General features: G+C 44.1%; 1 protein-coding gene across 11 annotated transcripts in view; it reads left to right on the forward strand.

Moving 5' to 3' along the window:
* LOC103626416 (achilleol B synthase) overlaps window positions 1-23394 on the forward strand; it is a 60179-nt gene that overhangs the window by 32165 nt on the left and 4620 nt on the right. The window contains exons 9-18 of one of the 11 annotated variants that reach the window (XM_035959039.1): window positions 4193-4315; window positions 4389-4508; window positions 4596-4694; window positions 11623-11679; window positions 11857-11903; window positions 12000-12143; window positions 12215-12422; window positions 13756-13827; window positions 13952-14035; window positions 14171-14686. In XM_035959039.1, the coding sequence (XP_035814932.1) occupies window positions 4193-4315; window positions 4389-4508; window positions 4596-4694; window positions 11623-11679; window positions 11857-11903; window positions 12000-12143; window positions 12215-12422; window positions 13756-13827; window positions 13952-14035; window positions 14171-14488 (1272 nt within the window). In that variant the 3' untranslated portion in view covers window positions 14489-14686. Of the gene's footprint in view, window positions 1-4192; window positions 4316-4388; window positions 4509-4595; window positions 4695-11622; window positions 11680-11856; window positions 11904-11999; window positions 12144-12200; window positions 12423-13755; window positions 13828-13951; window positions 14036-14126; window positions 14697-15134; window positions 15242-19745; window positions 20132-21596; window positions 22258-23394 lie in introns of those variants that run through there. The other 10 variants (XM_035959040.1, XM_035959041.1, XM_020538390.1 and 7 more) reach the window with 10 other exon arrangements.

A 23394-nucleotide genomic window follows, 5' to 3' on the forward strand; every position in this document is an offset into this window, starting at 1 on the left:
CGATGCGTCGACGCTCATTGTTGGGGGTGCTGCCGAGAGTCCGACGGTGAGTGACGTCTGGATGGCCCCCGATCGCACTCCACCACTCCTTGGAAATTTGCTTGGACAGTGATGATGCCTTGAGATCCGGACATCTTGAGTATCATATGTGGGTAGTGTGGGATGGCCATAAACTTGCTTAGTCTTGGCCTCCCGATGCTGACGTTGTACCCACACTCGAACCGAGCTATCTCGAAGCGCAGGAACTCGGTGCGGTAGTTGTCTGGAGCACCGAAGGTGACCGTCATGAAGAGGTGCCTGAGCGGGTACTCTGCTTCAACTGGTACGAAGTCGAAGAATGGGGTATCTAACTTAATGAGCTAAACAGTCAAGATCCCTAAGGCCTAGAGTGTTCTAGGGAGGGTGACATTGATGCTATTGTTATCGTCCACCAGAACCTTCTTGACCCGACTTTCTTGGATCACGGGGTTGACAAGCAGAGGGTACTTGATGGGGTGATCAAAGTTAAGCCACTAATCGGCTTGGTGAACGTGATGGAGTGCTTTGACCATCGATATGGTATCGGGGCACCGTGGGTCACCACCAGGACCTGTCGATCGGTTAGCTTCTGTTGCCTCTTGCTCTCCTAGGACCCATGGCTCCCAAAGATGACATTGACCTCTCTGTCAATGCATGGGAAGGTGCCACCACTACCCCCTCCCGAGGCTGCGGTTGTTCTTGTGTGTCTTGCTCTCTTTGTGGTGGGGGCGGCGATAGCTGTTGGAATGGTCAGTCATTGCCGACTAAGTTTTTGAAGTCCCTGCAGTTGCGTTGGGTGTGGCACGTCTCCTTGTGGTACGGGCACTGGGCATCGTGGATCTCGTCCAGCGTCCGAGCATTTCCTCGTGGCATGCCGCGAGGTCAGGACACCGGGGGCCCTGCAGCATGCACTTCATATCTTGGCCTCTTGTCCCAGCGCTTGACCGACTGCTGGTTTCCCTCCTTCGACGCCTAGGGTGCTGGCTTCGTGTGGCCAATGAGGTCCTAGGCCCACTCATTAGTGGTGATGTAGATGTCTGCCTCTCAAAAAAGTTGTTCTGAGGTCATTGGAGCTTTTCTGGAGGATGGCTCAGATGAAAGCGAAGTCACTAGACCCACGGTAGAAGTCCTCGATTACAGCGGTCTCCGTGATGTTTGGGATGCGATTCCTCATAGTTTGGAAATGATTCAGGAATGAATGGAGGGACTCGTCACTTTGTCGTTTGATGGATTTGAGGTCCTAGGGTTGTGTCGGCTTATCGAAAAGTGACTAGAAATTCGTGACAATCCGGTGGCAGAAGTCGGCCTAATCGTTGATGCAATGGCAAGGAAGGTGTTGGAGCCACTGCAGCGCATCCTACCTGAGGACGATGGGCAAGTACACTATCATGATGTCCTCTATTGCCCCGATCGCTAGGGCGACGGTCATATAGACGGCCAACCAGCCACCTGGATCTTGCTTGTGCTTGTACTTGTCGATGTCCGAGACCTTGAAGTTAGGCGGCCATTGAATCGCCTAGAATCGGGGAGAAAGGGCTGAGACTCCACACATCCCACGAGCCTCCCAGTAGTCTTTTCGATCGCAGTCATGGTGGCGGTCCCTGGGAGGCGACTGATGCGAATAGTCGTGCAACCTCTCTCGAGCCAATCAACATGGTGTTGGGTTGTTTGTAGAGGCTGATGCCGACTCTGTCCTTGTTGCACGGTTGCGTGCTGGTGCGCCATGATCTCGGTCATACTCTTCCTGCCGCCTTATCTTACTTTCGTGCCGATGATCGTGCAAATCATTGATATTGCTCTGCGCGTCTCATTGACTGTTGATGACATAGTGCATGTCCGTACCCGGATGAGCGGGTGGAAGAAGATGGTTTGCTGCCTAGGTGAGGATCTTTTGGTAGCCCTCCGTGTCCAGGGTACGGGGCAGGCCATTGGCGGTTTGAACCAGAGCCCCACCGACTTCGCTCGGTGTGTTCACGCTTGGGCGAAGTCGAGCAACGGGTTCCGGGGAAGGGGCGGGTTCTCGCTTCGGTGCCTAGCATCATGCTCCGTTCGTTCCTATTCACGTTCCTGGGTGTGGCGACGATCGCAGCGTCGGGAATTGCTACGCTCGTGGAGCACCGTGTTGTTAGGAGTCTCTTTTACCTCAGATGCCTCGTCTCGATATACGGGTTACGCGGGGTCCCGTTCTCCGGCCTTGTGGTGACGCTGAATGTTATGACACCTGTTCCGGTGTTGGCGTGCCTCGCGCTGTGGGGCTCCTCCCCCAATACAGTGGGCTCGTCATCAGAGATGGGAGCATCCTCTATTCACCCCTGGATAAAGAGGACATCTGGGAAGAAAGAGCTCAGAGGCACGTCCCATGCTTCGGCCATCTCTCCTGTGAGCAGGGCGGCCAATATGGCCGTCAGTCTTGTTCTCGCGGCCATGCTGGTGCCGGGGCTGTCCACTCCTTTTAACCGAGTGATCTGAGTCCACACCTAGGTGGATGAGTTGGACAGAGGAGTCAGCCACGATAGGGGCGCAACCTCATTCAGTTGGGTCGCAGGTGTTGTTATGGACCTAGGCCCGCATGACACGGGCACAATTCGGCACGGGGCAGAGGTTGGTTGAGGTCTTCGCGCCTTGGAGTTCGTCAGGGTAGTTCTTGCTGAGGTCGGGCGGGACGAGCCTGGCTCCGTGATCGGTGCCTTCGGAGAAGACCTCTTCTCGGATGGATCCGCGGTGCGGTGCAGGACGCCTTCTCGATTCGTAATGCAGGAGAGGGATCCAAAGTGGAAAACCTTCCCGGTGTTGAAGATGACCCGAGTGTTGAAGATAATAGCCATGGAGTCGTTGGGAATCAACGTCACACCCCCTACCTGGCACGCCAGCTGTCGGTGTTTATGACCCGACTGCGCACCACGGGGTTCCTCACGTGATGCTTTGAGCAGGACGACGTCATTGATTGCGACTCGATGGTACGTGCAAAGGCACATCGGATCACACAAGGGTTTATACAGGTTTGGGCCGCTAGAATGCGTAACACCCTACTTCTTGTCGAGGCTAAGTATTTGAGTTTCACTAGTGTTCAATGAATACAGATGAGCTATGGGCGATGGAGGGTGAGTTCTCCTGTTGATCTAGTTGTGGTGTGGTTGCTATGAGAAGAGTGATGAGCTATGAGGTGGTGATGGGATGTTTCGAAATGAGATATCAGATCGTAGGGGCACCCCCTCGACCTTATATAGATGACCATGGGGTTATCCCTTTACAAGTTGTGATGACTATCTAACTCTAACTGAATCTATCCGGAGTTCAGTTGCCCTTCATCTGAGTTATCGCCGAGTATCTAGATCTTCTGGTGTGCTCAACCTCTCTGCCCAAGGTACCAATGCTCCTTCTATGCATGACTCGGTCATCCGGTCCTTGCCTCCCTAGGTCGAGCTTATCCAGCCTGGTTGCGGCCCGAGGGCCTGGTTGCACACACACAATAGTACATCTTGTGTCATTATATGTGTCATGCTATCCACCCTCAATGTCTATATGTATCATGTATCATATGTGCATGAATGTCATTAATACCATTTATAATACTATAGAACAAAATGTCTATATCCACTGTGCACATCAAGTGAACCACACACTAGCACCAACCCATTTATGCTTTCACATCCTCACAAGATTAACCCAGGGATGGTAGTACAAACTCTAAAAGCTTTATATTTTGGTCTAACCCACCATCACCAAAGAAGGTGGGACTAAACACCCCTCCACACACACAATACACATCAACACACAACATGGGTCACCATGGAAAAAATGACACTAGATCACATGTCACCTTTTGAGAACTTACCACTTATAATTTGTAATGAAGTAATTTTGCTTCAAAGAAAGTGTGGACAATGAATTGGTTTATATTTTCTCAGTAAGCTAGATGTGTTCCATGTTACAAGCATAAAAAATGATATTGTTTTTTGAATAAATGAGCCTCAAGAGCTCATTTTTATGTTTTTAGTTTTTGTAAAGTGACAATAGCATCCTTGGCATTAATTAATAGTGTAACCTATTTCTAACAACAAAAGTTATCTTTGTTATCAAACTCTAAGATAAAATCTAATATTTATTTTTAATGAAACATGAGTCATTTGAGACACTATCTAGATAATGTTTTTTGTTATTATATCAAAACTAGGTTTACAATGGCTGCCAAAGCTGGGAGACGATTCTGACAGTTTACGCCTTTTGCTCAACTAATCTTATTGATGAGTTTGGTTCAACTATAGAAAGAGCACATGAATATATAAAAAGATCACAGGTTTGTTGTTTCCAAACTTTGATTACTAAAAATTTAATTACAAATTGCCACAACCTTTTTTCAATGAGTAAAGGTTCTTAAAGATCAACCAAATTATCAAAGTTATTACCGCCAAAGGTCAAAAGGCTCGTGGACTCTTTCAACAGTAGATAGTACTTGGAATTCACCAGATATTACTGCAGAAGCTCTTAAGGTTATTAGAATACTTCTCTAAATTTTATTGTGCAATGGTATTTTTGCCTTTTGTGGCCTCTAAAATTTTGCATGTCTTTTCCTTTAGGTATTAATGTTGTTATCAAAGATTTCTCCTAACCTTGTTGGCAATCCGATAGAAGAACAAAAGTTGTATGATGCCGTTGACTGCATCCTTTATTCTATGGTATGACCTTCAAAACTATATTATGTAACATTACCATCATTAAGTCTAGGATCATTTTCATACTCATGAAAACTTTTTGTTTATGCACAACCAAAAGTATTATCATATTGTTTAAACAGTTAAGTGCTAGTTGGTAGCTTATATATATATATATATATATATATATATATATATATATATATATATATATATATATATATATATATATATATATATATATATATATATATATATATATATATATATATATATATATACTATAGTGCTATTTGACACCCTAGGTGCTAAATAGTTATTTGGCACCAACGTGCCTCCCACGTGCCTTTCTTCCGAGCGCACCTCTCGCGGACAGACGGATGATCTTACACGGTTATACCAACCGGCTGCCCACCACCAACACTAGACTAGCGCCGCACTGTCCCACCGAACGGAGACGTGCCTTGTTAGCACATTTTTTTCATTTGTATGTTCACATCAATCAATGGACCAGCCAGTAGTCTTGTCATTTATTATTAACAACTCTCTGGTCCACAAAACGCAAACCAAACATAGTTATTCGCTTCCGATTAAAGTCAGTTGTTTGGACTGTTACAACTACAATCTATAGAGACAAAAACAATGTATAAGTAGTAGAAGCCAGTACGAATTAAATCCAAATGAACGTACTAACGTCTCTCCAAATTATACAACCTTCTAGTTTTATTAGGAACATTGTCTATGTTCACATATTTTCATACGATAGTTAAAGTCATGCCAAATCTAAAATATAGGACGGGTCGTTTAAAACCAGCAATGCCAAAGTCATTTTCATGGTGATCAATGTAACCACAATAACTTTAAATTGAAGCTACTGAACAAAGATGAGCAATATAACCACAATAACTAAATACGAATAATTCATAAAAATTGGTTGACACATCATAGCACAATAACTTAAAATTAGAATTACTAACTTAAAAATAGAATTACTGACTTTAAATTACAGAGTGGCTAACGCTTTATAAAAACAGAATGTCAGTCATTCTACAACGACTTAGACCCTGTTTGGGAACACAGTTTTTTCAAACTGCAGTTTTTCAAATACTAAAGTATACTTTAGTCATGACATTATTGCAGTTTACAATACTTCAGTTTTCGAATACAACAGTATCCAATACATCAAGGTGTTTGGGAAAAACTTTGGTTGAGACCAATCAGCTAGAGCGGGGCCCAGCTGGCGCTCTCTTTACAAAGAAAAACTTTGGCTGAGACCAAAGTTTCCAAAACTGCAAAACAAGTGCAGTATTTACAATACTACAGTTCAGTATACAGAGATTTCAGATGAGTTGCCAAACACCTCAAAGTATATAATACCACAGTATTGCTCAATACTACAGTATTGCTTCAATACTGCAGAAAAACTTTGTTCCCAAACACCCCCTTACCCTGGTAAAATTACAATGACCGACCCTGATAAAACAATGACTGGCCCTAATAGAAATACAATGACTAACCATGATAAAAATACAATGACTGAATATAATAAAAATAAAATGACTGATTCTGATAAAATATAATGGTTGATCCTGATAAAAATACAATGACTGGTCCTAATAAAAAAATACAATGACCGACCTTGATAAGTTATCTCTCAGTAATTCTAATCTATACTAATCTATTAAGAACCTAATATGAGCATCACACCGTGCAAAACAAGCACTCGAACCCACACCCCTTGCTCTAAACATTTTGGTGTAACCACCAGACCACACATACCTTAATGTTTATAAACAAACAATTTGAATCTAATGTGAGCACCTGGTGCTACCACAGCTTCACCTTCCACGCTAACACTTTAGGCCTGCCCCACGCGTCCCGACTGGTTCTATCGTCCCTCTCTCAGCTACTGCCTATGGACACGCTTACACTCTAGGCCCGTCTCATGCTCTTTGACTGGTTCTCCAACTCCTCTCTCAGCTACTCCTCTCTCAGCTACTGTCCTATGGATCCCAATGCTCACACAGCCAGCTACTATGCATGCTCAGCACCCGACCCACACACGCAGCTACCACACCACGCAAAAAAAGTACAGAGCAAGCACTCGAATCGGGGCTAATCACCAGACCACACGTAACTTAGTGTTTAGAAATAAACAATAATTATATTTAAATAAATATCTTAATACATATTTATATGATATATAAAAACCGTAGCAAAGCACGGGCAACATGGCTAGTTAATGTCTAAAAGACTAAAAGATGTAATGACTAAGTATTCATAGAATGACTAGCTGTTCATTTCTCCATGTAGTGCATGCTTTTTAGAATAATTGGTCAATTAAATCATTGTTATCTCGGTAATTCTCATGAATGCCTGAGGTTAAAAATATGGAATGTCTGAGTATTTATAGAATGACTGAGTTCATTCACTTTCTTTCTCGTGATGCCTATTTTTTTATATAATGACAGACTCACTAAATGACTGTTATCTTAGTAATTCTCATAAATAACTGAGACTAAAAGATGAAATGACTGATTCTGATAAATTCTGAGATAAATATGTCAAGTAAGATCTAGTTTTGAAGCTTTTATCGAGACGAACACAACGATGAAATCGGTTTTTAATTTTAATACTCATTTTAGTAGATATTAATTATCAAAGTGGACACCAAGTCATGCATGTATGCATCCTTTTTTGGAGTCACAACTACATGTGATGGTGGGGGTGGAGTGCATGCATGCGCCATTTTTGTGGAGTGGATGTTACTAGAGATGGCCAAACGGGCGGTCCGGCCCGGGCCCGGTGAAGCCTGACCCATTTTGGGTCCGGCCTACCACGCACGGTTAGAAAACCGGGTCGGGCTGTCTAAGCACGCGGGCTCGATTTCTTGTCCGAGTCCGGCCATCGCGGGCCAAAACGGGTCGAGCCGACCCGTTTAGCACGAAAAAAGCGGGCCGAAAAACGGGCTAAACGGGCCGATAAGCACGTTTTAGTGTAAAAAAGCGGGCTTAACAGGCTTAGGGTAAACTGGCCATGCCGGGCTAGCCCACCGTGCCTAGTTTACTGTTCGAGCCGGCCCGCTTATTCGTGCCGGGCCGGCCCAGGCCTGCATAGAACCGGGTCGTGCTGGGCTTGGACCGGGCCCAAACAGCGGGCTTCGGGCCGGGCTCGCGGGCCTCGTGCTTATTGGCCATCTATAGCTGTTGCCCCTATTCATGCATCATTTTTTTGGAACGGTCGTATGCTACAAGAGATTGTTAGCAACCCGTGCGTAATTATAAAAAATATCAAGATTTTTTATTGATTATCTCCGCTCTTCGCATAATATTTTTTTTATTTGACTAACTGATGTCGTTGCTTACTCCATCCAATATGTATTGGTACAACACGACCAATAAAGGGTTTGATTAGAAGAGAGTTCACAACGATTGACTGAACGAACATAGATTATAGAATGACATAATTACAGCATACAAAGACCAAATAAAAGTAAGTTTGTGAGCCCAAGTTTCTAAAATAAGTCACGTAAACTCAAACTTATAAAAAAGATAGATCAAAATATGGAGTGGTTGCTAAAGTCAGACATCAATAAAAACTGGATGTGCTCCATACAAATTATAGTACTTCGTAGCAATTACTAACGTTTAAAACCAACAAATAACCTTTCCTTTTACTGCTAGCGTGACAAATCATTGATGTTCCATCCAATTCAGCAACATCAAACATCATGGAGTCCATTGCGCCAATGTGGTCTCAGAAACGACCTAATGCATGCAAGAGCCAAGAACACAAGGGACGAGCACCATGTGATAGTGTCCGCATGGATCTCCAAATCCTAACACATATTTTGTAGGATCCATGAGCCATCATCAGAAGAACATAAACCATGTGCAGACAATAAATAAAGTATTAACACACCTAAATTATGTTCAGTCCTTAGCACAACAAAAAATGAACACCCAAAACAACAGAGGAACAACACAATATTTTTTTGCAATTACAGAAGGATGGGTTACATGTACATAGAAGTGTTAGAAGCATACCGAGTCGACATCATGGTAAGGGAAAGGCCATGTAGACAGGTGATGCCGAGCCATCGAACGGGTACCATAGGCAGCAAATCAGGAACCCCCATCCCTCGCCTCCCCCACTTCTAAGGTTTCGTAGAGCAGGAAGGGAAGGAAAGAGAAGAGACGGTCATACCTGTTCATTGCCGGAGAAGGACACGACGAAGACCTGGGCATCTAGATGCAACATAGGTAGTATACCGCTAGATACATATAGGGAGAGAGCACACAAGCAGAGAAAGAAGCCCAGCTAGAGCAGCTCCAAACCTAGAGGCACCTGCACCAGGCGTCAGTCCGAGAAGGGTGAGAGAATGCGAGCGCCTTACCTTGACCCGCCGAGGCGACACAACACCACCACCAACTTCGCAGCATATGTCGACTGCTCCGCGCTACAGGCCTTGGTTGTCCAATTTCTCAGATCTGGACTCCTCATCGCCAAGATAACCTAAGCGTGGCATGCGCCACCGTGTCCTCCTCGGCGGCACGCACAAAGAAAGGCCAGGAGCAAGACCGACTCGCCCCGTACCCGCGTCGACGAGTGTCGGTTGGCTCACAACTGTGACCTTGGGCGGGGGCAGCAGATTGGAGAGGAAGAATAGGGCGAAGGCCGAGAAGACGAACGGGACGTCTGACGACGACAAAAACGATGGTGCGCGCATGCTGTGAAACGTCCTCGTGGACGTCCAATAGCCACCGGGTCGGTGTCGGGGCTGCTGTCGGACGAATACGGGAAGGAGACATCTGCTCCCACGCCCTCTGCCAAGAATGGGGTGGCACAGAGGCAGAGGCATGAGGGGAGAGAGAAATGAAGCAAGATGGCGAATGAGGTGGCGGCAACTGAGACGAGGACCATCATTATCGTACGGAGATGGATGGTCAAATGGGTCGTGCCTAGCAGGCCGGCGCAAGGCATGACCTATTTAATAGTGCCTGGGCCAGCCCGGCACGAGCACCGTGCCGTGCTTGGACCGTAGCCTCGGCCCATAGTACTGGCCCGGTCCGGCATAATTATATTTTTTATTTTACAAAAAATCATATATACATATGTACAATTTATATTCAATATTAAAAACACCTTAGTATAATGTTCTATTGGTTAGACGACTTTACCTAGTGTCTCCCGTCCTTCTTCCATCATGGCGTGGGTTCGAAGCCCACCTCCTACAACGCTTTTAAACATTTTATGCTGATTTAACCAAATGGCCCGACGGGCTAACGGGCCAGCCAGGCACGGCAGCAGGCCGGCGTGCCGTGTGGGCCTAGCGAGGCCATGCAGGGTTGCGAGGAGGGGACGAATGTGCAGCGGGTTAATTTGAAATAGATATGAGGTTATATTTGTAAAAAGATGTCGTGGAACGACCATTGAAAATGGTGCTTTAATATAGTAGCTATATATATAGTTTATATATTTAGAGTCATGGGCTTTCAATAACTGGAGTAAGCCTTGGTCCAATGGTGCCATCCGGTTCAGCCACGCCAGGTCCAGACGTCTATAAAAGGAGTCCCAGAGCGCTAGGGTTTAGTTTTCGACGCCCCACCACAATGCATGGGTGACGACGCCCACCCAGGTGTGTGCGACAACGACGGTTTCCCAAGAATGCGCGCGACGGCGGAACTCTGGGCGCCACCGCCCCGATCCGAAGGCAAGGCGATGGTGGCTCCCCGATCCGGACGCGCGGTGGCGGCGGTTCCTCGATCCAGAGTCGCGATGACGGTTCCCATATTTGGAGGTGCGGTGGCAGCGGCTCCCCGATCCGGAGGGCAAGCGGCGACAGGTCGCCGGGACGAGTGAGCGGTGGCGACACCTGGGCCCTGAGGTGGGCGAGCGACGGCGACCCCGACATGCAAGTGGCGGCAGCGCCCCATGAGGCACGACCATCTTCGCTGATGGTTGTCATGCTAGGCATGGGTGACTCCAGCGACGACGACGGTCGAGCAAGACGCGATCTGCAGGGTTCGATAGTCTGCATGGTGGTTTGGGTGTCCTTCGTTTACCAACTCCTCCGATTCGATGGCCTCGGCGGCATCCTCCGACGACGACCTCCTCCAATCCTTTGTTTATGCATGCGGCTGTTGGATGAGCCCGTACTAGGATTTTTCTTCATTAATTATGATGTATGATATATGTATTTATGCAACTTTCTATAACGATTTATGCTTTGCGCGATATCACCCATCCATTTTTTGTGTGTATGCTGTAGGAATGAAAATTCCATTTAAAATTTGTGCGTATGCAATGGAAACTTCCACGACCTGCCATAATTTTTGAATCTGCATAAAAATAGGAACTGCATGCATGTTCCTAGTGGTTGCCATATTTTTAGATCTATCATAAAAATATGATCACGTGCATGCGTCTGGTTAGGGACACGTTTGAATGCATATTCCTGGTGGAGTGACGACATACAATCGCGTACACGTTTTTATGTCACTTTGTATACATATCTATACCAACACCTTGAAATAGTGACATTTAACATGTTGGTATATATATGTATAACATGTATCCATAACAAACCAAAGAAAATAATTATTTGTCCAACAAATTCAATCACTTTCAAAATAACCTTGAAATAGTGACATTTAACATGCACCTTGAAATGGCTTTGTTAGTCTTTAACTAATTTATTCAAGTATGTTAGTACAAACACACTTTTGTATGGTCACAAATGTGACAAGAAAACATCCATCTTAGGGCACTAGGATCAAATACGAGTTGCAGGTTATGTGACATCAAAATTATGTAATTGTTATAATTAGTGTCAATGACCATACAAATTTAAGTTTGTGTCCACAGTAAATACACAATTTTATCTCTTTTCTAGTGCAAAGACCGTCATATCACAATCTATATTTTTTGTTTTGTTAATTGGGTGTTGAAGAATGAAGGTGGAACCTTTTCTTCATATGAATGTCAAAGGACAGCTTCTTGGTTAGAGGTAAGTGTATCCCAATTTTTATATCATTTTGGTTATATACTCATTAGTATATCCATGTGGTATGTCAGGCACCAAGCATGAGTAGATATATTATTTTCTACCATTCCTCTCTAGTATGACTTATTATATATTGTAGCGTTGCACTTATACTAACCCAAATTTTGTTTGAAAATTTAGATTATCAACCCTTGCGAGAATTTTATGAATATTGTCGTCGATTATCCGTAAGAGATACAAAAACTCACAAATGCTTACTTAACATCTATTATCGCCCATTTATATTTTCAACTTAAACTATTTATTGGGATGTCAATTGGTAGATATGTTGAATGTACATCATCAGTGCTAGAAGCTTTTATATTTTTCAAAGAGCTATATCCTTCCTACCGTACCAAAGAGATAGATAAATGCATAAACAATGCTGCCATGTTTATTGAGAACAAACAAAGGAAGGATGGTTCATGGTAAGTAACATTATGTAATTTCATTGTATATAGATGCTTTCAACCTACATGACCTAGAACTATTTTGGCAGGTATGGCACATGGGGTATATGTTTCATCTGTGGAACCTTTTTTGCAATAAAAGGATTAGTAGCTACTGGAAGAACGTATGATACTAGTTCTTCCATAAGGCAAGCATGCAACTTTTTGTTGTCAAAACAACAAGCTACAGGTGGATGGGGGGAAAGCTACCTTTCTAGTGAAATAGGGGTACCCTTTCTTTCCATGTCTTCTAATGGTGTATGTTTTCTCTTTTTAAATTTAAAAATGATTCAATTTCATCTTATCTATACATGGAATTGATGTGATAGATCTATAATTCCACTTTTAAACATCAAGAGTATTGGGATAAATGTGTTGGTTACCAACCTATGCTAGCAAGGTCAATTCTTACACATCTATGGGTTGGCACAACATAGATACTAATGATTAGTACCCAATGATCTTTTGTCATAAGAGAAATACTAGTTGTCAGCCACTATGGTTGCAACATGTTGTCTCTAATTTAACCTTCACTGGTGAGTGCAAACACAATGGTACGATGTTGACACAACTCAATGGAAAATTCTCTCATTGACAACACTTAGGTAAGGATATATGGGTAGGGATGAAGAGTTTTATTTAATTACAAGGAAGATGCAAATGTAAACACTCACACATCCATAAGAATGTCTCATATGATCTAATTATGATAAACCATTGAATGCACACATGCATGTGGAATATGCGGGTATATCAATAATCTTTATGAGTATATTCGCACCCACACACATGCCTCCACCATGATACAAAAAATTGATTCATAGGACAAGGTGTAGAGGACTCTGGATAGATCCAATCCTTTATGAAGAGGGTTGTGATAATTGATGATGGTTAGCTAGCTTAATCCATCCATAAAAGTGTATGATTGGATTATACACACCCTAACACTGCATATGATCCATGTGTTAAGTCACCCATATAGTCCCACTAGATCCATTGGGTGTGTAGGATGAAGTATGTGGGTGTAGTGTAGTGGTGGTGACAGTGAAATGAACAAGTTGTGAGAGAAATTTTTAAGACCATGAGATCGTATTTTATTATAATAATTAGATAGAGTTAGAGGTAGATTTTGCTATATGTACCTAAATTTATAGATAAAAGTCTATATGTTATTTTTAAAGATAATATGGACCTAAAATGGTTACACAGTTCACTACATATTTCATGAGTAAACCATTGAATGGGCGATGTCCCCATGGTATTCAAGTCTTAAAAGGAAGATACGGATGTTGGCTATTGTCTAAAAACTATTTCAAATAGAACTTACAACATACAACCTAGCCAAATTGTATAGAAAATGGAACTAAAAAGGGCTTTCTACATATCATACGCATAAGTTTTAGGCCCTCCAATGTACCATTTCCCCCATATTTTTCTTTATTTTATTATATCCTAGTGTTGAAAAATATTGTGTTTACTATTTTATTGTTGGTAAAAGACAAATCTAGGAATTGATGAATTAATGAAACAAATTTGATGAAATTCTAATGAACCATCGTTGGCTGGTGTTTTGTTGTCCAAAATTGTACAGAATTATATTAATGGAAATACCCATGTAGTGAACACTGCTTGGGCGATGCTGTCGTTGATATATGCTGGACAGGTTTGTAATTATTGTTTCTTGAATGGAAGATTGATATGTTGTTTTTATAAACTTTTTACATATTATTATTATCTAAAATGCATTATCTAATGAGAGTTCCTATATATTTTTACATCCCGTCTAGGTTGAGCGAGATCCCATACCACTGTACCAAGCGGCAAGAGAATTAATTAACATGCAACTAGACACAGGAGACTTTCCCCAACAGGTAATATTATGGTTTACTTAGTGAAGTAAAATTAAGCAATAGTCTTTATTATGAATTTAGTATATTCAAGGTGAAGTATGTACTGTTGTAGAAACCTAGAAAGTGTGTAAACCAAATGTTGACACCTTTTTGGAGGCATCAATTACTCAAGAGAACCAGCGGCGGTGCTCTCTGGTCAGGCGCGGACGGTCCGCGGCCCAGGGCCGGACGGTCCGCAACCTGGCGCGAGGCGGCGGTGCTCTCTGGTCAGGCGCGAACGGTCCGCAGCACAGGGCCGGACAGTCCGCGACCTGGTGCAGGAGCTCGGGTTCCCTGCCTGACGGCCGGACGGTCAGCGCCCTAGGGCCGGACGGTCCGCGCGTGCGCAGGGGCGGCGGAAGATCGTCGGCGGCGCCGGGATCTCGCTCCCGGGAGGGACCCCATCGGGGAGGAGAGATCCTAGGAGTTGTCTAGGCTCGGGTAGACCGACCTAGACTCCTCTAATCGACGTAGAGTCGAAAAGAGACAGAGAATTTGGGGATTGGAAGGCTAAACTAGGGCTAAACTATAACTACTCCTAAGATAAAATGCGAAATAGAAGTTGTATTGATTCGATTGTTGATTACAAATCGACCGTATACCTCTCTATTTATAGAGGAGGGGGGATGGACCCTTTACAAACTAATTTCCGAGCTTATCCCATGATTTTAGCTAACAACCGTAGCACAAAACTCGGAACCCTAATCTGTTCTGCGCAAGCGCGGACCGTCCGGCCCACAGGCGTGGACCGTCCGGACCGCGGACCGTCCGGCCTCAGGGCCAGACCATCCGCGCGCTCAAATTGGTGCTCAACATATGCCCCCCTGCCTTTTGGTGGAGCTGAGCGAACCAAAAGCAACTAACTCGATATTATCACATCGGTTTTCTTAGGCATCTTGCCACTTACTAGGATGGTACGCAATGGTCTTGGTCTCGGAGTGACTCCTTTAGCTTTGATCGAACTGTCGGTCCCAACACCGTCGAGCGTCATACTGATCCTGACCAATCTGTCACCTAGCTTTTCCTAATCTTCCAAGTGTTCTGGCGTAGCTTCGTAGTCGACCAGGTCTTCTCCTTGCAGGTCATCTTCCTCCATGGGTGTCGGCACGTCGTTGCAGGTTTCATGGTTTATTGCGGATGAGTCGGCCTCAGGGGTCGGACGGTCCGCGCCCTGTACGGTTGGTCCGGTCTTTATAGCCGGACTGTCTGCTATACCTGCAAAGAGCTGCACAGTTGCTGTTTTATTTTCTGTCTTTATGGCCGTTTGATTTTCCTCAACGGCCTTTGGTCTCCATCTCTTTTGTGGTGGCGGATACTGCGGATGTGTGTCATTGAATATTTTTTCCGCCTCCTTCTCCTGATTCTCCTTTGCTCTAAGGCGTTGTAATTTTCGCTTTTGCGATCGTGTCAATCCCGATGGGCACCATCGGGGCATGGAGTATTTTGGATCGGCTATTTTATTGACAGTCATACTTTCTTTTTTGTTTGTGTTGGCCGATTCACCAAAAATCATCGGCCCTTCGTTATTTTGTTGTACGACGACATCTGTCGTTCCTATTTTAATGACGTCTCCCTTTTCCGTACTGTTAGAGGTTGTAGCTGTATGCCCCCTGCCGGATTAGTCAGCCTTTGGGGCCGAATTGTTCGGCAATCTTGCTGGGCCTGTGCTCGTGAACCAGATTGAGGGGCTCTCAATCGGTCTTGTACTGGAGGTGTCAACCTATTGAATACAGATGTTTGGGGTGCCCCCCAAGCGGGGTACTGTGGCATCCCAAATGGGTATGGTGGCATGCCCCACGTTTGATTTGGGACGTATGGTGGAGGTATGTATGTGTATGAATATGGCATAGGTGGATATGGTGGTGGAGGTGTCCATGCAGGTAAGTTAGGTCTTAATTGAACATTATGACCTCCCGTCCTTTCCGATTGGTGTGGTGGTCCAATCGGCCTAACCTGTCGTCGCTCCTGGGTGGGTAAGCGAGGTCCCTTTGGTGGCCGGTCGCTGGGGCGAGCCTTCTTTTTCACATATTTAGACAATAATTGATCAAAGGTCGGGCTAGATTTTACCAACCGACCAGTTGCCTTGACCCTTGAACGTGTTAGTTTTCCACGTACCTATTTCTGGTCGTCGTGGTTTGAAGGTACGTGGTCGCCGCGGCTCTTCGGTGTTGCCGGACCGTCCGCTGGAACGCTCCGGACTGTCCGGTGATGTTACGGACCGTCCGCGATGCGTAGTATGGGTTCTCGCGCATATCCCCTGGTCTGCGCTTGCCCCCCAGTGCCGGAGTTTGTGATGGTTACTTTCAGTGTCTCTCCTCCATCAGGAGTCTTCTCGGCCACCACTTTCCTGCAGGAAATTTTGTTGTCTCCATCGGCCTCCTGTGAGTTGCCGATGATGACTTCTTTGTCTTTGCCCTTATCGGTTGTGCTGGGCCGAATTAGGACCCTTTTGCCCTTGAAGTCGATCATATTCATTGAAAAGGGCTCTGTGTCCTCCTGAAATTTCAATCGTCCTTCGTTAATGGCCGATTGGATTTGTCGTCGGAACACATTACAATCATTAGTGGCATGGGAAAATGAGTTGTGCCACTTGCAGTATGCGCGACGCTTTAGTTCGTCGGCAGGTGGAACGATATAATCAATTTTAATGTTACCATTTTTTAGTAATTCATCGAATATCTTATCACATTTGCCGACATTAAATGTAAACTTAACCTCCTCCTGCCGTTCATTCCGAACTGACTGCAAGGAGGAGCAAGCCGAAGATTTGGCCTGCTCGGGCCAAACTATTTCGGCAGTGTAAACTTTCTTTGGTTCATCGTCCGAACTACTTTGATTGTGTTCTACTATATGGACATTATGATGAACCATTTTGACTAGTTCTTTGCTTCGGCTTTCACAAGCCGAAGCTCTCTGATGTAATTGTGCTAGAGTAAAGAACTGGATGCCTTCTAATCTCTCTTTTAAATAATAGCGCAATCCATCAAAGGCTATTTCCGCCAATTGTTTATCTGTTAAATGAATTTGAAAGCATCGGTTTCTCGTATCCCGGAATCTCCGGATATAATTACTAACCGATTCATCCTTTTCTTGTCGTAGAGCCACTAAGTCTACTAAATCTAGCTCATAATCGCCAGAGAAGAAATGTTCATGAAATTTTTGTTCTAAATCTCCCCACGACAAAATGGAATTAGGAGGGAGCGTGGCATACCATGTGAATGCAGTCCATGTTAAAGATAATGAAAATAAACGCACACGGAATGCTTTGGTGTCGGCCAATTCTCCTAACTGTGCTAAGAACTGGTCTATGTGCTCACGCGTGCTCTTTTCTTGGTCACCCGAAAACTTTACGAATTCAGGTATTTTGGTCCCCTGTGGGTATGGGAGTCGGTCAAATTTGCTATCATAAGGTCTCCGATATGACTGCCCTCCGGGGACTATACTAACTCCGAGCTTATCTCGTAACGTCCCAGCTATTTCCTCCCTTACTATATCGATGGCAGCCGGTGGGAGACCACCGGCTCTTTGATCCAATATGGGTGAGTTTGTTTGGATGTTGGTGTGTTGTTTTCCTCCCCATTGGTTTGGGTTTTGCGGCGCGTTAATGCATGCCCTATGAGGCTCATAGGACTGGCCATTCCTTTCTGGCCTTCTAGGGGCCGGAAAGTTCTCACTCTCACGGGTTTGATAGATTATATTATGATGTTGTTGTGTCGTATGGTGAGATGGGGAGTCTAGCTGGGACGGATACGGAGTTAGATATCCATCCTCCTTAAAAAACTCTGTGCCGGACCGTCCGGTTAAATACGCGGACCGTCCGACTCCGTGCGCGGACTGTTCGGCCATGTGGCCGGACCGTCCAACATTATATTCGGGTTGTCTGGCGTCATACGCAGACACTCCGAATGGGTTATCTAGGGTTTGTACGACATGTGGCGGCTTGGGTACAGGTCTCGGTAATTCACTTCTAAAAATAGGATCAGCCGCCGCTGGCCCGGACGGTCCGCGCCCATGTGCAGATGGTCCGGACATGCGCAGATCGGTAAATTTATCGCCGATGTGCATGGGAGGCTGTCGTTGCCTAGGGTACATGTCCATCGGCATCCCATAAAGGGGTTGTGACTGGTCGTGCCAACCTGTAGCCGATGAATTATGTGTGTATTCCCTCCATTCAACCTCGTGCGAAGAAAGATTTGCCGTAGTAGACTTATCAAGCGCATGCACTAGACATTTATGATCATTTTGTATATCCCCTACGATACGTTGCAACTGTCCTCGCTGTTCGTCTATGTAAGCTTTAAGAGATTGGAGTTCGTTGGTGCTACTTACATTGGGGATATCTGGTGTGGGTCGGAACGAAGCCGGATCCGTCGCCCGATGTCGGACGACCTTGTTGTTCCTGTCCACTTTGAAGTTGGTCAAGAACTTTGCTTTTGCTTCTTGTATCAGCTGCTCCTGGCACTCCTCGAACAGGAGCTGTTCTTCAGCCGGCAAGGTCTCCCATGTCGGTGTGATGATATTGCTAGTGGAAACCTCAGAACTATCTTTTGAACCGGCCATTGAGGGCCGATTTGATGCGTCTATATTTGTCTTCCCCAGCGGAGTCGCCAAAAAGTATGTTGACACCTTTTTGGAGGTGTCAATTACTCAAGAGAACCAGCGGCGGTGCTCTCTGGTCAGGCGCGGACGGTCCGCGGCCCAGGGCCGGACGGTCCGCGACCTGGCGCGAGGCGGCGGTGCTCTCTGGTCAGGCGCGGACGGTCCGCGGCACCGGGCCAGACAGTCCGCGACCTGGTGCAGGAGCTCGGGTTCCCTGCCTGACGGCCGGACGGTCCGCGCGTGCGCAGGGGCGGCGGAAGATCGCCGGCGGCGCCTGGATCTCGCTCCCGGGAGGGACCCCGTCGGGGAGGAGAGATACTAGGAGTTGTCTAGGCTCGGGTAGACCGACCTAGACTCCTCTAATCGACGTAGAGTCGAAGAGAGACAGAGAATTTGGGGATTGGAAGGCTAAACTAGGGCTAAACTAGAACTACTCCAAAGATAAAATGTGAAATAGAAGTTGTATTGATTCGATTGTTGATTACAAATCGGCCGTATACCTCTCTATTTATAGAGGAGGGGGGCTGGACCCTTTACAAACTAATTTCCGAGCTTATCCCATGATTTTAGCTAACAACCGTAGCACAAAACTCGGAACCCTAATCTGTTCTGCGCACGCGCGGACCGTCCGGCCCACAGGCGCGGACCGTCCGCGCGCTCAAATTGGTGCTCAACACCAAAATTTGGGTACCGTAAACTAAACATAGATGACAGCCATAGCTCTCTGATAGACTAGCAAACTACTACCATAGTCATAAAAATTTGATGCTCTGACTAAAATCCAATGAAAAATGAAGTTTGATCATGAACAACTTTTAAAATGTATAGAAATCATATTCTATATTTAACTTGAAGAGTACTTTCATAATCGTATGTATTTATTGATATTAAAACTATGAATTCTAAAAAAAGTAAAGGTCAAAATTGCACCACAAAGATGATCAATGATGCTAAGTATTTTCAATGGGAGGTAGTTTATACATATATGAAAAGAGCATTACGATAGTAAGTATTCTTTTGTAGGGTTAAATGGTAACTTTTTTGCAACATTCTTATGGTGGTATTGAACTAAAGTTGTTTATTTTTGGTATAGGAACATGTTGGATGCTTTAACTCTAACTTTTACCTCAATTATCCTAACTACCGCAACTTATACCCCATTTGGGCTCTTGGAGAATTTCGCCAGCGGCTTGGTGCAAACAAAAAATGATACCAGACAATGTTCATAATTATTGTATTGCTAATGACATTGAGGGTATAGATATAAGTATGGTTCCTTGCAAGAACATATATATTGTTTTCCATGATAGTATCAAACCGCTTCATTCTATTGTGAGCATGGATGTTTGTTATTTGAGGAATCAATGACTTATACATTGCATAGATGCCATAACGGGCACTTTGTATCAACAGATACTCATATGAGAATCTGTTAGATTTCATTTACCCCTCATGTTGCCATTATGCATATGCTTTAAATGTCCTTTTGTGTTTCTAGAATATTCTATTTCATCTAAATATGCATAGAAAAAGGGGAGTCTAGTCTTTACATCAAAATGTAAAAAATGTCTTGGAAACCTCTTTTGTTGTTAAAACTTACGTTTTCCAAAGGGGGGAGTTTTCCAACAGGGGAGTATATCTGTTCACATTGGGGGAGATTACTTTATCAAATAGGGATAATCTTCTCTAAGGAAGAAAACCTTTTTGAGAGGCTACAAGTATTTGACCCTTCATACATGCTTTAAAATGTCTTCTTTTTCGGTGTTTGATTCCAAAGGGGGAGATACTTGAGGACCAAAGCTAACCAAAGTTCATCAAATACCAAAATCACTATTTTAAAATTTTCAAAATTCTTTCAAGTGGTTGTTTGTGTTGGTTTAGGTCAAAAAATAGGAAGGATGTGGATTATGGAGTTAGGGGTAGAGATGGCAATGCATAAATACCCACCGGGTATTACTATCCCATACACATACCCACGACAAAAATATAACCTCGTTGGGTCACCCATATCCACCGGTAGATATGGATTTACCCCCATGCCCATACCCATGCGGGTATGGGTCACCCATCGGGTCACCCGTACCCACAAAGATTAAACATCTATCAAAATAATACATTATACAAACATCAAGTATATCCATATAAATATCATTACAAAATTTCTAGCATCATTCAATCATTCATTCAACAAGACCATAAATAATTAGATAAAGTAGCAATACTATGATAGTACCACATAACACATTACATGTTCCATTACATGCTCATCAAATAGTTGTTAAGCATTCTATGACATTATCACCCAAAAGGTTGTTAAATAGTTAGAAGATGCTAGAGCCTTCTATGACATAACACATTACATGTTCCATCATCAAGTATGTCCCATTACATGAATGACTGAAGCCCAAGTTCATGCTTTTCGGATAAGTTTATACTGGATATTTTATGCCCAAGGGTAACGTGTATGGGTGAGGTCAGAACGTTCTAATGCCCGATTACCCGTTGGGTGAAGATTTTTGCCTAATAAGAGACCCATAGTTAGCATATTTAGCCCATATACATACCCTAATAGAGTAAATACACATCGGCTATTGGGTCGCAGGTATCCATTGCAATCTCTAGTTAGGGTGAGGCTTAAATCCATAATCACACATTATGGGGATAGTTTGCATGAGCTAGAATAATAATCAAATGCTTACATGACCACATAAGTTTCAGTTTGGTATCATGTACATATTGCCTATGCACATGTGCCATAGCAAGTAGATTCCATCTTTACATTTAGTATTTGAATTATTTGCTTGTTTTGGTTGTGTTGTCATCAATCACCAAAAGGTGGATATTGTAAGGAAAATGAACCGTGACCATTTTCTTAAGTGATTTTAGTGTTTGATGACCAACATAACCTTTGGACTAATGTGTTTGCTAGTGTTTATGTTTATAGTTCAAAGGATGTAGAGTGAACTTGGACTAAGGCATTGAGGAAGCAACACCTCAAAAAAAGATATTAGATGACTCATTAAAGACTTACCAACATCAAGCGAAGTCCAAGACACAAGACAAGAAAAGCCCAAGTGAAGAAACTTTAAGGATAGAAGACTGGGTTGTTTCTGTGTGCACCAGACCATCCGATGATACACTGGACCAAGGCACTAGACCAATCATGTAGAGAGCATGTATTCAGCATCCGAGCCTCCTGGAACACGAGACTGAGTCTGGTGTACACCGGCGGCACGTCGGACCCTAGAGGCTCAACGACCGGCAATGGCTAGCTCTAACGGTTTTTTGACGTGGTAGGCACTAGATCATATGGTGCACATCGGACCTCTAATGAGGAATGGAGAGTCTACCATATAGTAACATTTAGGTGACATGGAAGGGCATCAAACCAGGTCTAGTTTACATGGATGGTGCACCGGACCGGTCTGGTGTGACGCAGAAAAGTCTGCTTCCTTCCAACAGCTTTTTTGGGCTTGGGTATATATAGCCACCCACCCGACCATTTGAGTTTGTGGAGAGTGGAGCCACATTATGTACAAGTTAATACACCATTCCATAGCTCTTAGACACCGAAGTGCTAAGAGTGTCACTTGGTTATTTGCATAGATACTTTGCAAAGTACTTAGTTAGATCGATTAATTGTGCTTGCCCTAGGTTGTGCCTAATTGATTAGAGTGAGGTTAGGAAAACCCACAAATCCATCGACTCTTACACAAGTCGTTGTAATTGTACCAAGTGGGGATGAGAGTCTCACGAGATCACACCAACTGTATTTGTGGTATGGCTGTCACCGTGAACCAGAGGGAATGAGGCCTACGACGTTTCACCCGGAAGCTCTACAATGACGGCGACGAGAAGCATCCAACAGAGGCTAAAACTAGAACACCACTTGCGCATGGAGAAGGACGATGACTATCTACAAAGTTTGTTCGGGGTTGTAACACCTGAAATTCTATTTTGGATTTAAAAAATTCCAAAGTTTTTGAATTTCTTTTAATTGGAACTATCTTATTATTCCCCTAAAATAAATGAATGGCAATGTTATATTCTAAACTAGAATTTAATCTTGAAACTATGAATTGAATTTGAAATTTAGAAAATAACAAAAAGATTTTTGTAACACTCTGAATTTTGGGGTATAAAAATTTCCCCAGTGGTGGTGCCCCTCCACCGCGCCCCTCTCCCTCCTCTCCCCTCCCACGCGGCGACAGTGGTGGTCGTCCCGGCCGTGCCCCTTCCCCTCCCCCTCCCCTTCCTTGCCGTGGCAAGAGAAGAGGATGGAGAGAGGAAGAAGATGACGATTTTGCGAAAAGCCCCACCTCGACAATTTTAAAACTGTGCGCAGTAATGCGTTTTAATTTAAAATTGCGACAACTTTTGCGTTTTAAGTCTGATTCGCTCCGTTCAAGTCGCGTTAGATTCGTATTAAAATTGTCTACATGTTAGAAGCATTGTTCTTGATTCACATCATTTGAGAACAAGTGACCAACACTATGATTAACCTAAGGATTGACTAGCTTTCTATTTATCATGTCCTTGAATACCTTTTTGGGTTGGGTTATTATGATCAGCTACATGCTAGTGTTTTACCCTAATCAACGAACATGATGAGAATTAATTTATGATACGATGATCCATTATGATTATGATTATGAACTTGTGGTATTTATGGGGCTCGGGCTGTTTCTCGAGTACCTCTCCGTAAGGACCTGTAATGCCCCGAATTTTAGAGTTAAATTTTT

Source organism: Zea mays, chromosome 5 (genome assembly GCF_902167145.1).
Source record: "Zea mays cultivar B73 chromosome 5, Zm-B73-REFERENCE-NAM-5.0, whole genome shotgun sequence".
In the NCBI taxonomy this organism is placed as follows: Eukaryota; Viridiplantae; Streptophyta; class Magnoliopsida; order Poales; family Poaceae; genus Zea; species Zea mays.